Below are 12,365 nucleotides of genomic sequence, written 5' to 3' on the forward strand. Positions count from 1 at the left end.
ATATAAATTCTAATAAATTAATAAAAGAATTTTGAAGACATTAAAAGAAATATACAACTTAATAGATAATGAGTTTCAAAGATTGTTTCTTAAAAATAATGTATTAGAAAAAGATATATTTTCAATTTAATTTATCAAGAAAAGATATATTTTTAATTTAATTTTAATCTGGAAAATTACTTACAATTCTATTTTATTTTTGTTACAAATGTTATGATAGAATATTCATTATAATTTCAATAAACAATCACTTATAAATAATAAATATGAATATAATGTAGCATAACATAATTAATATCTTTATTTTATATTTGATTAAATTGTGCCATTATAAAGAATAAAAATAATCTATATATTTTAATATCATAAATTAAATAAATCTTTTTATTATTCGAAATGACAGAAAATTATTAATATTGGCGAAAATCATTTAATAAAAAATTGAATAGTTAAATAAGGTTTAAATATACGTATTAATAAGCTCTAAGAATATATCCAAGAAGTGAGATTATTTTTACAAATATTGATACAACAGTACAGATATGTATATCAATTTATAGATCTACTTCAGTTAAATAACGAAAACTTATAACCGATAATTAATAAGTTTTAGCTTTTAATACTAGTTGCTTTTTGTCGCCAAATTGATGAATTTAACTCTTTTTTTTTGTGGATTATATTATAATCTACGAAAAATATAAGAAGATATTTTTTTTGTATTCTTACAAATATCAATTTTAGATTTTAAAAATGCTAATTCTGAAAATATACACTTGGATTGGTCAAAATTCAAAATAACATTCCATTGTATATACCGGATTTTATAAAAACGAGCTTATAATTGAGATACGGAAAATCGTTTCATAATAATATTAACGTTGCCACAAAGAAGAATTTATGAAACATAATTAATTTTAATGTTGGATTCTATTTGTTGGATTAAAAAGTATGTAAATAGTACATAAGACAATTACGTATTGAAATGTATTTTGATTAGTTAATCTAAAAAAAATGCAAAATGTACTAAATCACCAAGTATTTAAGCCACTTCTTTACATTGTAGCACATTAAACAGTGCTCACTACCTCGGCTACATTAAGCAATCTGTATTTTATTGCAATCGCCACTAAAGAGGTATATAAGAAATAAAATGTAATATATATAAAACTCTCCATTATATATTTTATTTTTAGCCCATTCCGAGACAGTGGATCTATGAGATGTAACATATTATATATGATATAACTCTCGCATATTCATATTTTATTTCGTATATTTTATTTACGAGAATGAAAAATAAAAAATAATTTCGAACTCACCGATACACAAGATGCGCAATAACAATGTTGTGGTTTGCTGATCTCTTTAGCATTCGCATGTCCTTTTCATATTTTCTTTGCCTGGCATTTATATGACACTCACTCGCGAAAACGCGTTTAATTACGATCGCACGATACTTAAACGGCATTCCCGATATTAATCGAACGCGATATAGACTTTATTACATTGAAAGAACCACGCAAAATATCTCAAACGTGAAATATACCTATTATTATTAGACGGTAAATCTCCCACAGAATATAACCGTTATTTTAAATATTCTACGGATTACTTTAATGTATTGCGATTCATATGTTACCACGCTTTAATTCGATTTAAAATAGACGCGAAATATTTGCTTTGATACTTGATTGAATAGCGTCGTCTCAATATGCTTACGAGTCGCGGAAATTAACAATTGTGCAGATTAATTTTAATTATTTTAAATAACGAGATCGTATTTTTCGAGAGATACACAGATTGCTACTTACTCGCTTGAAGCTCGCCGCGTGAATGACGACGTGTACACGACGTCACGACGCGCCCGCGTGTATATAAATAACAGCGTCGCAAGGTGAAGGTCGAACGCAGTCGAATATTTTTGTTGCCGCTACGAGAAATATTTTACATACTATAATATAATAGATTGATGCAAAGTTCGTTTATGCGTGTAATATTCTCTCTCTTTTTAATTACTTGTATAGTTTTTACTTATTAATAAACGGTTAATGTATCACGACTTTCGTTACTTTGATTATTCGATTTTATAATTCGCGCGTATATTGCGCGCTCTCGCGAGTGAACGGTAAATTAGAATTAGTTTAAATCAACGAAATATTCAAAGCGGGATATGTACGAACGAAAGCATTGTTAAAGAAATATTTCTCGTCCGAAAAGATTGCAATAAAATACGCAGTTAGTTTCTATTTTCCCGGATTTCGTGTCGCTTGAATTCCTACTTGAAATACATATACATATAAATTGCGCAATTTGGTTTATCTGATTAATCTGGTTTAATAAATCGTCTCGATACGATCGCTTACGAAGTTGTTATTTTCATAAGAGATTATTAATCGCGCTAATGATAATCTTTAATCGTTCGTAGGGAATTATCGCGTTTGGCACTTTGTATTTCGAAAGATGCTACGACGAGATATACATAATTTTGTGCAGATTTAGGTATAATTTATCAATTATTATTTTTATATTGAGAGTGCGTTATAACACACAAATTACAGAATTGAATGAGGTTAGTAACGAGAAAAGAGTCGTGATACATTATCCGGTTATTAATTATTAATTTAATAGTAATTAATTAGAAAAGTCAAGCAAATAACACGCTATATGAAGATTGAATATATAATGTAATGATTTATCGGCTACGGAGTAATTTTGAACGCTACGTATCATTTAATACGTTACAAGATTCATGTGTGTGAAATATTTTATTCAGCAACTTTTCCAATTAATTATGAAACGCGATTATTTTTTCTGCAATTATTAGAATTAACGGTAGTTCGTGTTGTGCATGATTATTAATTATTCATTAATGTCGAGAATGCCATTTAAAGTGCCGCACGATTGTCGGATTAATTTGATGCGTGTGCCATCGTAACTAATCGCGTTTTCGTGAGTGAGTGTGTCATGAGTGCCAGACAAAGGACATTTTACGCAAAAAAGCAATAAGGGATGAATAAGAGAAAAGAATGAGGTTCAGTCGGGCAACGATAACCATAGAGTGAGTAAATTTATAATAAGTTATAATTTATTTAATTTATTATGCGTTATATATTTTTGCGAAATTAATTGACGTTAAAAAAAGCTACAGTATTTAAATTTTTTAAAATGCAAGTGTAAAAGATTTTTAAATTTATATATGCATGTATATAAGCAAGAATATTGCGTGAGTTGTGAACAGAATCCTTTTGGATTTTAATTATTAAAATCTGATTTTTTAAATTACAAAATATACATATCTTGAGGAATATAATTTTTATTTTTGACACATATTGTTGTTTTTTTTTTCGTGAAAATTTTAGATTATGATATTATTGTGTTATACATATATAGACATTTTTGCAGTTCTGTTTAGTATTACCAAATTTGAAATTTTTACTGCACAAATACTCCAAACTTTAATAATATTTGGCAATATTATACACATAATACATTTCGAAAATTGTGCAGAGAATGCGTTATTACTAACAAATATATTCGATATATTATGGCTTTTGTTTATACTTAAATCATTCGATTTGACAATTCGGACAAGAATACGTTGAAAATAAATTGCAATAATATTTTTATTGTACGAATTAATTATTTATTGACAAATGTATGTCATATTATAGATATATACACTATTTGGCGTTACAGTCATTTACAATTATTTGCAATAATATGAAATAGGAATACCATATCAAACATTTTAATATAAATGCCAAGGAAAACTTTGTTAAAATATACATAATAAAAGGATTTCTGACAAGTAGAAGTTCTTATTTGTGCAACGTAATGTTGTTTTCTTATCATAACGTAATTTATTCGATGATCTAAAAATTTCGTTGAGGTAAATGATTAATTAATCAAGTAATTAAATTTTTAAAAATATTTTTCTCTTACTTTAATTGACTCAAGAATAAAGTTATCGACCAGCGATCAATTTTCACTTGGCTTACTGTTAACAATCTTTTTATTATTATAGAAAACAATACATAGCAGATAAGTAGATTTTTATTGCAAATATACGTACGGCTAATATCGCTTTGTGTGCGATTTACATTCATGTACATATATTATACTCATGTTCCTGCACGTCTGTTTTTTTTACACGCTGAAGAATTTATCATAATTACTGTCCTGTGAAAACATCTTTTTAAATAATTATTATTATTGCTAAGTTGGTAATTAAGATTTATTATAGGGTAATATATCATGTCCCTATTCTCCAATAAATTATTTACAGGACAATAATTTAACGCATCTCTAAAAAGAATTGAGACTTTATTTTGCGATGATCTACAATAGCAATAGTAAACGGTCTAATGATAATTTAAATACCAATACAAAACGCGCAACTATTGTACTTGTATAAATAAATTATGACGTTCAATTCCTATTTACTCTGCAAGAAATAACCAAATTAAACCGATTGACACTAGCTATCTTTTGCAGAGTATGTACAATATTTGCTTCTCCTTTTCAGTCTATGCTGCCGATTTATAAAAGATTCCCCGCGCGATTAAGGCATTCGTTCGGTGGTGTGATTATTAAAAGTCTCGTGAGATTATTCAATAATATCTAACTAATCATCATTTTGCTTTCGACTAATATTCTTACTTTAAAATTCTATCTATATATGCGTAATCGCGCTATATATCGAATTATTAAATACAAATACAATTCGCATTCGATTCGATACAAACTAACGTGAATCGTGACATCATCGCGGACAATGAACCGTCTTGTATCGATGGTGAATTATTTGCAGGCAGTGTTTTAATTTTACTGTCCTTTCAGATCGAGCCTTCGCATCGGCTTGCTATGCCTAGAAGAGCGAGATAATGCTTCTTCCTAATTTTTTTATATCGTTTTGTAACGCTATTGCTAAGCTTGCATTTGAGTTTTATCACGTTAAGAGATTCCAGTGACGATTCTCGACATCGCAAAGACAATTTGTGCGATTTTAATAATACGATACATCTCGAAAATATATGTATGTACAGTTGCGTTAGAAATCTCTTTTTCTCGACGCATTAAAATATTCACAAAGAAATCCAGCATGTTCTAAAATACGAAAAAAAGAATTTTGTTTCTGTTTTTAAGAATATCGTAGAATACAGCTTGTAAAACTTTATGTGAGACATAATTACCGCGATACAACTAATTTCTCTCATTTAATTCGGCACACAATTCGAATTTCCTGCATTAGTGTTTCGCATATGTAATATAAAATAAACACAATAAGAGCGAGGAAAAGACTTATAAACGCGTGAGCGAGGAAATATTTATTTTCTATACCGTTAAAAAGTTATGGAAGAACTTGGAATAAATTTAAGTATTCCCGAGTTATAATCCTTTAGATGAATACTTTTTTTTTTACAAGATTATTGATTTTTGTTATTTGTTATATTTTTATAATTATATCATTCACGAGGTAACATGATTCTTTTTTGACACATTTAAAGAGTATATTATCGCTTGCGCTTTCTTCAATTGCTCATGTATGTGTATGTATTCTTAATCAATTAGATGTTTCAATCATTTTTTTCTCATACGCAAAGAAATATCTCATACACATAGAAAATACTCTTAATAAGAAACCTCTTATTGAGATCTTGAACAAGGTGGGATAAAACTCTCAAAGCAAATACTTCAAAGAGTCCCGTGTTGCCGTGCTGAGGCACACGGTGTTCCTAATTATCAACAGTTTGAAAATAAATAATGAACCACCAGGCCGCTACATATTAATTTAAACGAATAAAGTAGACGGATTTTATTATTTCAAAGATACGCGAACATATAAGTACTTAGTAACAGCATCTATTTTCGTTTTATCGAGAAATGTATCGCAAAATTTAACACATAAGTTTATGAAAAATTTGTCCTATTTATCATAGCTAGCATAGAGATTCACATATTATTAGAGAATATTTGAATATGTAACAAAAATTAAAATTGTACATAATATTTACAGTATCTAAAAAAAGACTTAACATCGTAAAATATATAAAATAAATTTATTTATGCAAATGTCATACGTATTTCTGAGATATGGAGGCACAAATATATTATTTAAATGGCGAATAAAAAGCAAAAAAAAAAAACAACAAGATTTCTAAAGAAAAAAGCTAATTTATAATAGAGAATTTTAAAATAGAGAATTTTAGTAATAAAGTATATCACTTTTTATACAAGTATGAATTGTCTCGCATCAGAGATGTGCGTAGCATTTTTAATTATAAATTGAAAGTTTAATTATATTTTACACATATTAAAATATAAAAACAGAGAAATCGGATTTTACTCAGAAAAATGATGTGTATGGCGGCGTCAGTTGGTTTCGTCAGAAGTTCCACTTTTTATCGTTTCGACGCTTTCTTTTTTTGGACAAAAAGCCTACTTCCCCCTAATGTCAGTGGAAGATAATTTCTTCTTATATACAAGAAGATTATATTCCGCTAACGCATAACGCTAAAACATGTACGGCATTGATTCCGTATTTCTCGTTTAAAGCAGAGATACTATTGCCGTTTCTTGGATATTCCGATTAATCTTTCGATAAATGTAGTTTTATACTAGTCTTCTATATATTTTCGTACTTAAAAATTTCTTAATTCTACAATTGTATTACGCTGGTGCAAAAGGATTATCACATCTGTCAAAGTTAAAAATGAAACTATTACAGAATCAAAGTTTAAAAACTGTTGTCACTTGCTTTAATATACTTTTTTTATATCAAAAGAAATTCTTCAATGATTTTCTTTTTAGAAAGCTCCGAATTTTTTATTTTATTTAATATAAAATTTAAAAAGAAATTGAGAAAAACTTTATGCAAATTTTTTTGCAAACCTTTTGCATCAGCTAATATTTTTCATATATTTTTCAATAATCCGAACAAAAGCCCATGGGCTTGTATTTTCCATTCAAATGCGTAGAAAGCCATATCATAATTAATTCAGGTTTGTCATAATTAAAATTACCAGACTTTCCATATTGTCTCATCTCCATTATGCTAAACAAAAGTAATGTAATTAAATCGCCTTATAATACCATCATTGGAACAAACTTCCTGGGATAACTTGTTCCTAGTTGCGATACAAGATTTTCTACAGAAAGCGTAAGAACATTGAATTAAATATATTTTTAATGAAAATGCAGGAACATTGTCATTATCGTGTGCGCATTCTCTTTGTTCGTTTATAGTATAAAACTCCGCGATATTAAAAGAGTGATTTCGGATATTTGCACTCTTTTCATGCATTTCTTTGTCGGACTTTTTTCATGAAGTATATATATTAACAATGTCTATGACGTGGATGTAAGGAATTATTGGTCGTATACCAATGAGCTCTTGAGCAAACAATTAGATGTTAAAATATATCTTCCTTTTCCATGAATTTTATTTTATATATTCGACACGCGATTTTACGTCATTTATAATCCGTGACTGTATCGCCAGGCCTGTTGCATTATAAGATGTTCAAAATAAAATAAAATTTCTTTCAGAAAGATACAGTTCTAAATTAATCAAGAACTGCTGAGAGAAGTACTGTGGATTTAGGATCTGTACTTTCAAACAATCATTTTATATTCTGAAAAATCGTAAAAAAAAAAGTTAGTCGTAGAAGGAAGATCAATTATACGCCTGAGCGCACCGTTTGTAGTATGAACACTCACGCGTTAATAATTAATCGCGGAGAACGAGGTAAATGCGGGCGCGGATGACGTTAACACTCGCAGAGCGCTCCGCCGTGATTAAACATCTCCATGTACATCGTCGAAAGCAGCGCGATTAGTATCCCCGTCGGTGCCGTAATTAATTTCCGTAATCGATCTTGTCGCGCGACGAAAACTAATCGCTGTGTGTCGACACACGCTTCACGTATGCTCTCGTTTCGGAGCGTGAAATTCGCGATTATTACGAGCTGATGAGAGCGCGGTGAGATCAAGCCTTCTTATGCGAATCGCGACGCGACAACGGCGCAATAGTACCCTGATTCGATAATATGATTCGCAATTAGTGTTTTACCGATTCTAGATCTCGAACGAGATCTGGCAGGCTCCTGAAGCGCGCGTACTCGAAATGATGCCGTCGACCGTATCGATGATATTGGCCCAGCCCGATCGTCGTAACGCGCGAAAATCTCCCTCGTGACAGCGAGGGTGCAGCGTTGTCCCGCGTATGTAGAGATGCAGACGACTGATATTGTGCCCATAACTGTTGGAGCATAGTCGGTTGCCGGCTTGCCGCCACGCTGTACTAACTGGCGTCGTCCGGAGATCCGTAATCCTCCGTCTGCGTGGCGGCATCTTTGGCTGGAAATCGCCATAGATATTTAATATCAGCAATTAACTGGATGAGAAGTGATTAGGAAAATGACTTGATTTTCGCAAATATAGGAAAATAAATCAATTATACGGTCTATTCTATACAGTTCTGTTAAGATATTTGTAAAATTTTTTGACATTATAGAGGAAAGTTTAATAAACCAAAGTATATAATATTTAAATTATTAAAGAATATCTTTTTGATGCATATGCACATATTTTCGTTAATAAAAAATTATTTGAAAATTAGTCAGAGTCTCTCATTTTAAATTTTAATGCGATGGCAACGGATCTCATATAATATAGAATAAAGGATAGCAGAACCGATAATGAATAATATAACAAAGGCATATATTTATGTGGCGCACCTCACGTGGATGCTACGTCGCCATGTGCCATGTGTCCGGTCTCCCAAGGGAGTGGTGGCGGCGTATTCGCTAATGATAACGAGGAACAACGCGCCATTGAGCATCGTTCCATCGAGCAACGCTCCAAACCTGAAAAGAAAAGTTTACGGATTTTGGAAAAAATGTTTACGTTAACATTAACGATCACACGTATTAACTATTAAATATAACTACTAATTACTTCCGCACAGCGTGAAATTCATCCGTTTACATTACATTCAACAGTAAATTTGAAAACAAGTATGTAATTACGAATTTACAACTAATTTGCTTTTTTATTTGGCTTCCGTATATTTTGTTTTGATTGGCCAATAATAAAATATCACAACATATTCCCCGATGCGGTTTTGTAATATTGTCAGGATATGAATCCGCAAAAATATTCCAAGATAAAATTTTCTTAAGAGAACATGATGTTTATTTTCTATATACATTTATGCTGATTAAAAAATAAAGTTTATTAGGAACTTTAAAATAATTTGTTTTATATAATGTACTATTCTTTCTTTTTTTCTACGCAGCTGAAGATTGAAAATACATCTCTTGCGATGTTCAAAATTAACGCGGTGATAAAAATTTAGTTGAATAATCTTATTAAAACTTCTTATCTTTATTTTTATTTTGATTTTGAAATAATTTTTTGGCTATAAAATTTTTGGCATCCCTGATCTTTTAACCAATCTATTTTCAATGTTAAATAATTCAAAAAGAATATGTTTGTATATATAAAAGAATACGCGGGAACAAAAATTAAATGATGGTAAAAAAACTATTGATAGTTTGTATGTTTCGTAGTATATAGATCAAAATGTGGAAAATGTTACAGCGTATTCAATAGCAGCAACTGTAAGTCTGTTATGTTACATGCTCTTTCAAGCATTGTTATGTTACATGCTCAGTTCGCATTTACGTGTGTGTGATGACATTGATTATTACTAGCGCTCGCATTAAATTTCCGTTTATGGATGTCACATAGAGCGCGAGAATGCAGTTAATTTTGATAATGGATGCTGTCAAAAGGCTGATTTGCCTCCGTTTAATTAATGCAAAATACTGATTACGTTAATCCCGTCGCTGTCGGTGTGAAATCATCAATGTAAACTGCAAACGGATTAAGTTTGTTATAATTAACACAATAGATGAATGCAAAGATGGAAATCATATATGGTTGAGATATATTATTTTTTATTTAGATTACATTTTTCTGTTAAAAAAAAATCATATATGTGTGTGAGAGTAAATTGTGAACTTATTTGGAAATTCTGGCTGCGTAAAGGCATTTCTGAATTCCAATATATACATTTCTGCCGTTCAAATACTAGTCTCTATTGAGCCTGTTCTGCATATCAATATATGCGAAATTTAACGTAGAGAGATGTTCCCGATTGACTGACTTCGCTTTTAATGCGATATGACATCTGTTTAGCATACCTGATAGATCGACACCGGCGATGCTGCAAACATCCAAGCCACCGGTGCTGGTCGCGCAGCAATGTTGCTTCGTTCCTAATGGCTTAGATCTGCACAGAATCTGCATATTAAAAAGAAAGTTAAACTTGTCCAAAGTATCAATCATAACGGTCACGTTGCATCGATGGTAGAAGAATGCCTGTCAGCTTGCAAACAATAAATCAATCCAAGTAGGGTCAGATTTTGTAAGCTTTATTGATTACCTGTGCGATGAAGTCAAGATTATTTCCCGTGAGAACGGGGTAATAAATAATCACGACATTATCTCGAGACCTTCCTGATAATCGAGTACAGTACCACTTTATATTCATACGCTCGCTTATCATATAAATGTAAAGTAGTTTTAATTGTGAGTGATGTGTATATCGGTACGCTTTCATAAACTTTGTGCGCATGTGATGCTCCGAAACAGAATACTTGGAATGCAACGTTGGTCCTCGAGGAATACAATTTGTCAGATATATATTTGTCTATTCAGACAGTTGTTATGAGGTAAAGAGTTGTTCTACCGCCAATAGAAATAAAATGTCAGTCATTTAACTCTAATGTCTATCAAAATAAGTATATTTTACTTAAAACTTACATTTAAACAATTACTCTCACAATTATGTTTTATTCAATATGTTACGGAATATAATATCTTTTTTCATAAATTCTGTTTACATTATAACTTCTTCTATAAGCGAAAGTGTTTTTACAAGTAACAATAAAATTCATAATAACCGTTGAAAAACATTTTTAATATTTTATTATGTCTAATTGACTATGCTAGTTGATTAATGCATATTTATAAGCATTTATATATATTATTAAATGAGTTATTAAATAACAAAGATGCATTTTGTCCCATTATTCCAAATACAGCGTAAAAAAATTTACGATATTTGCAATTCGTTTTGGAGTACATTCCTCACGTGAAATCGTCTTATATAAATTTCATGGGCAATATCTAAGCCAGTAAAAACCAAGATTCAAGCGCAATATCCGGCATATGATCCCCTGGGTACTCGCGCTGTTAAGAGCGTATTCGTATTTATGCAAAGTGATTCCCATAAGCCGGTTGATCCATCGCTTTATCAAAACGTTAACGCATACATAATATTATCATCTGCTATCAAAAAATTTAGTAGCTGTGTAAAAGTAAATTTTGAATTCGTCACAAATCTCTATAATTCATTTTATAACGTATATTCTTTGATATAATCATTTCCGTTATTAATGATAGATTCTTCGGAGAATTTAAATTTTATTTTTCTTAATTCGAAAATTTTGAGGCGCAAGATATTATTGTTTGTATTTTTTTTAATTGTATACGTTTTGAACATATTTTTAACAAAGTCTAATGCTGAATTCAAAAAAAATGTAACATGCAAAAAATTAATTAGCGTTTGACAATCAATTTCAAAACTGAAACTCGAATACGTGTTTAATTGCCACCTCGCAATTGCGCAATTCCAATAATCCGCCAATCGGTTTCTATTTTTCACAAAAACAGCGGGCAAACGTCTATTTCACTTGATACACCAGCAGTGGCAGCGTTTATCTCGTACAGATTCAAACTCGTTTATCGACTATCAATCGAATGGCGGCGCGAGCTAGTTGTAAAGGAATACCGAAAGCTCTATACGCGTACATTTTGCTCGCATGTAGCTTCACATCCGGCGAACATAGGAGAGAGGATGCCGCGGTGCACTTCACGCTGCGATTAAAGATTTACTGCATGCCGACGAGCTTTTCGGAATTCATGGCCTGTAAAGTCGAAACGCCAAGATCTATGTGGCCGGACTGAGCTATGTGTGCGCGACGTACGATCTTTTCCCCTCGTTCCTGCTATTCAGCGAAGAAGAAGGGACAGCCGACCGCGATGCTGGATTCGTCGTGGAGAGAACATTGGGCGCGTTGCGTAACGCGTTTTTTCACCGGATAAATCTTGTTTTCCCGACAGGTACCGTGTTTTCCGGTGGGGCCAAGAGGGATCATGTTAAGTCGTTCGTCTTCATTCGTTTGTCGGCGAGGAGAGTCGCCATCCTCTTCGAGAAATTTACTGATTCTGTACTAGCAACGCCGAGTGTACGATTGATTTCGCGGAATAAAGGGAGTGGAGCGTAAAATCGGAAG

At 31.4% G+C, this 12,365-nt stretch overlaps 1 protein-coding gene across 1 annotated transcript in view; it reads right to left on the reverse strand.

Annotated features, from left to right (window-relative positions):
- Nucleotides 1-3,994: 3,994 nt before the first annotated feature.
- Nucleotides 3,995-12,365, reverse strand: part of LOC115240576 (green-sensitive opsin-3) — a 64,500-nt gene continuing 56,129 nt past the window's right edge. The window contains exons 9-11 of the mRNA XM_029815806.1: nt 10,209-10,308; nt 8,739-8,867; nt 3,995-8,358 (exon numbers count right to left, since the gene is read on the reverse strand). Of these exons, the coding sequence (XP_029671666.1) occupies nt 8,740-8,867; nt 10,209-10,308 (228 nt within the window). The 3' untranslated portion in view covers nt 3,995-8,358; nt 8,739. The remainder of the gene's footprint in view (nt 8,359-8,738; nt 8,868-10,208; nt 10,309-12,365) is intronic.

This window comes from Formica exsecta, unplaced genomic scaffold (genome assembly GCF_003651465.1).
Source record: "Formica exsecta isolate Colony F162 unplaced genomic scaffold, ASM365146v1 scaffold442, whole genome shotgun sequence".
Taxonomy (NCBI): domain Eukaryota; kingdom Metazoa; phylum Arthropoda; class Insecta; order Hymenoptera; family Formicidae; genus Formica; species Formica exsecta.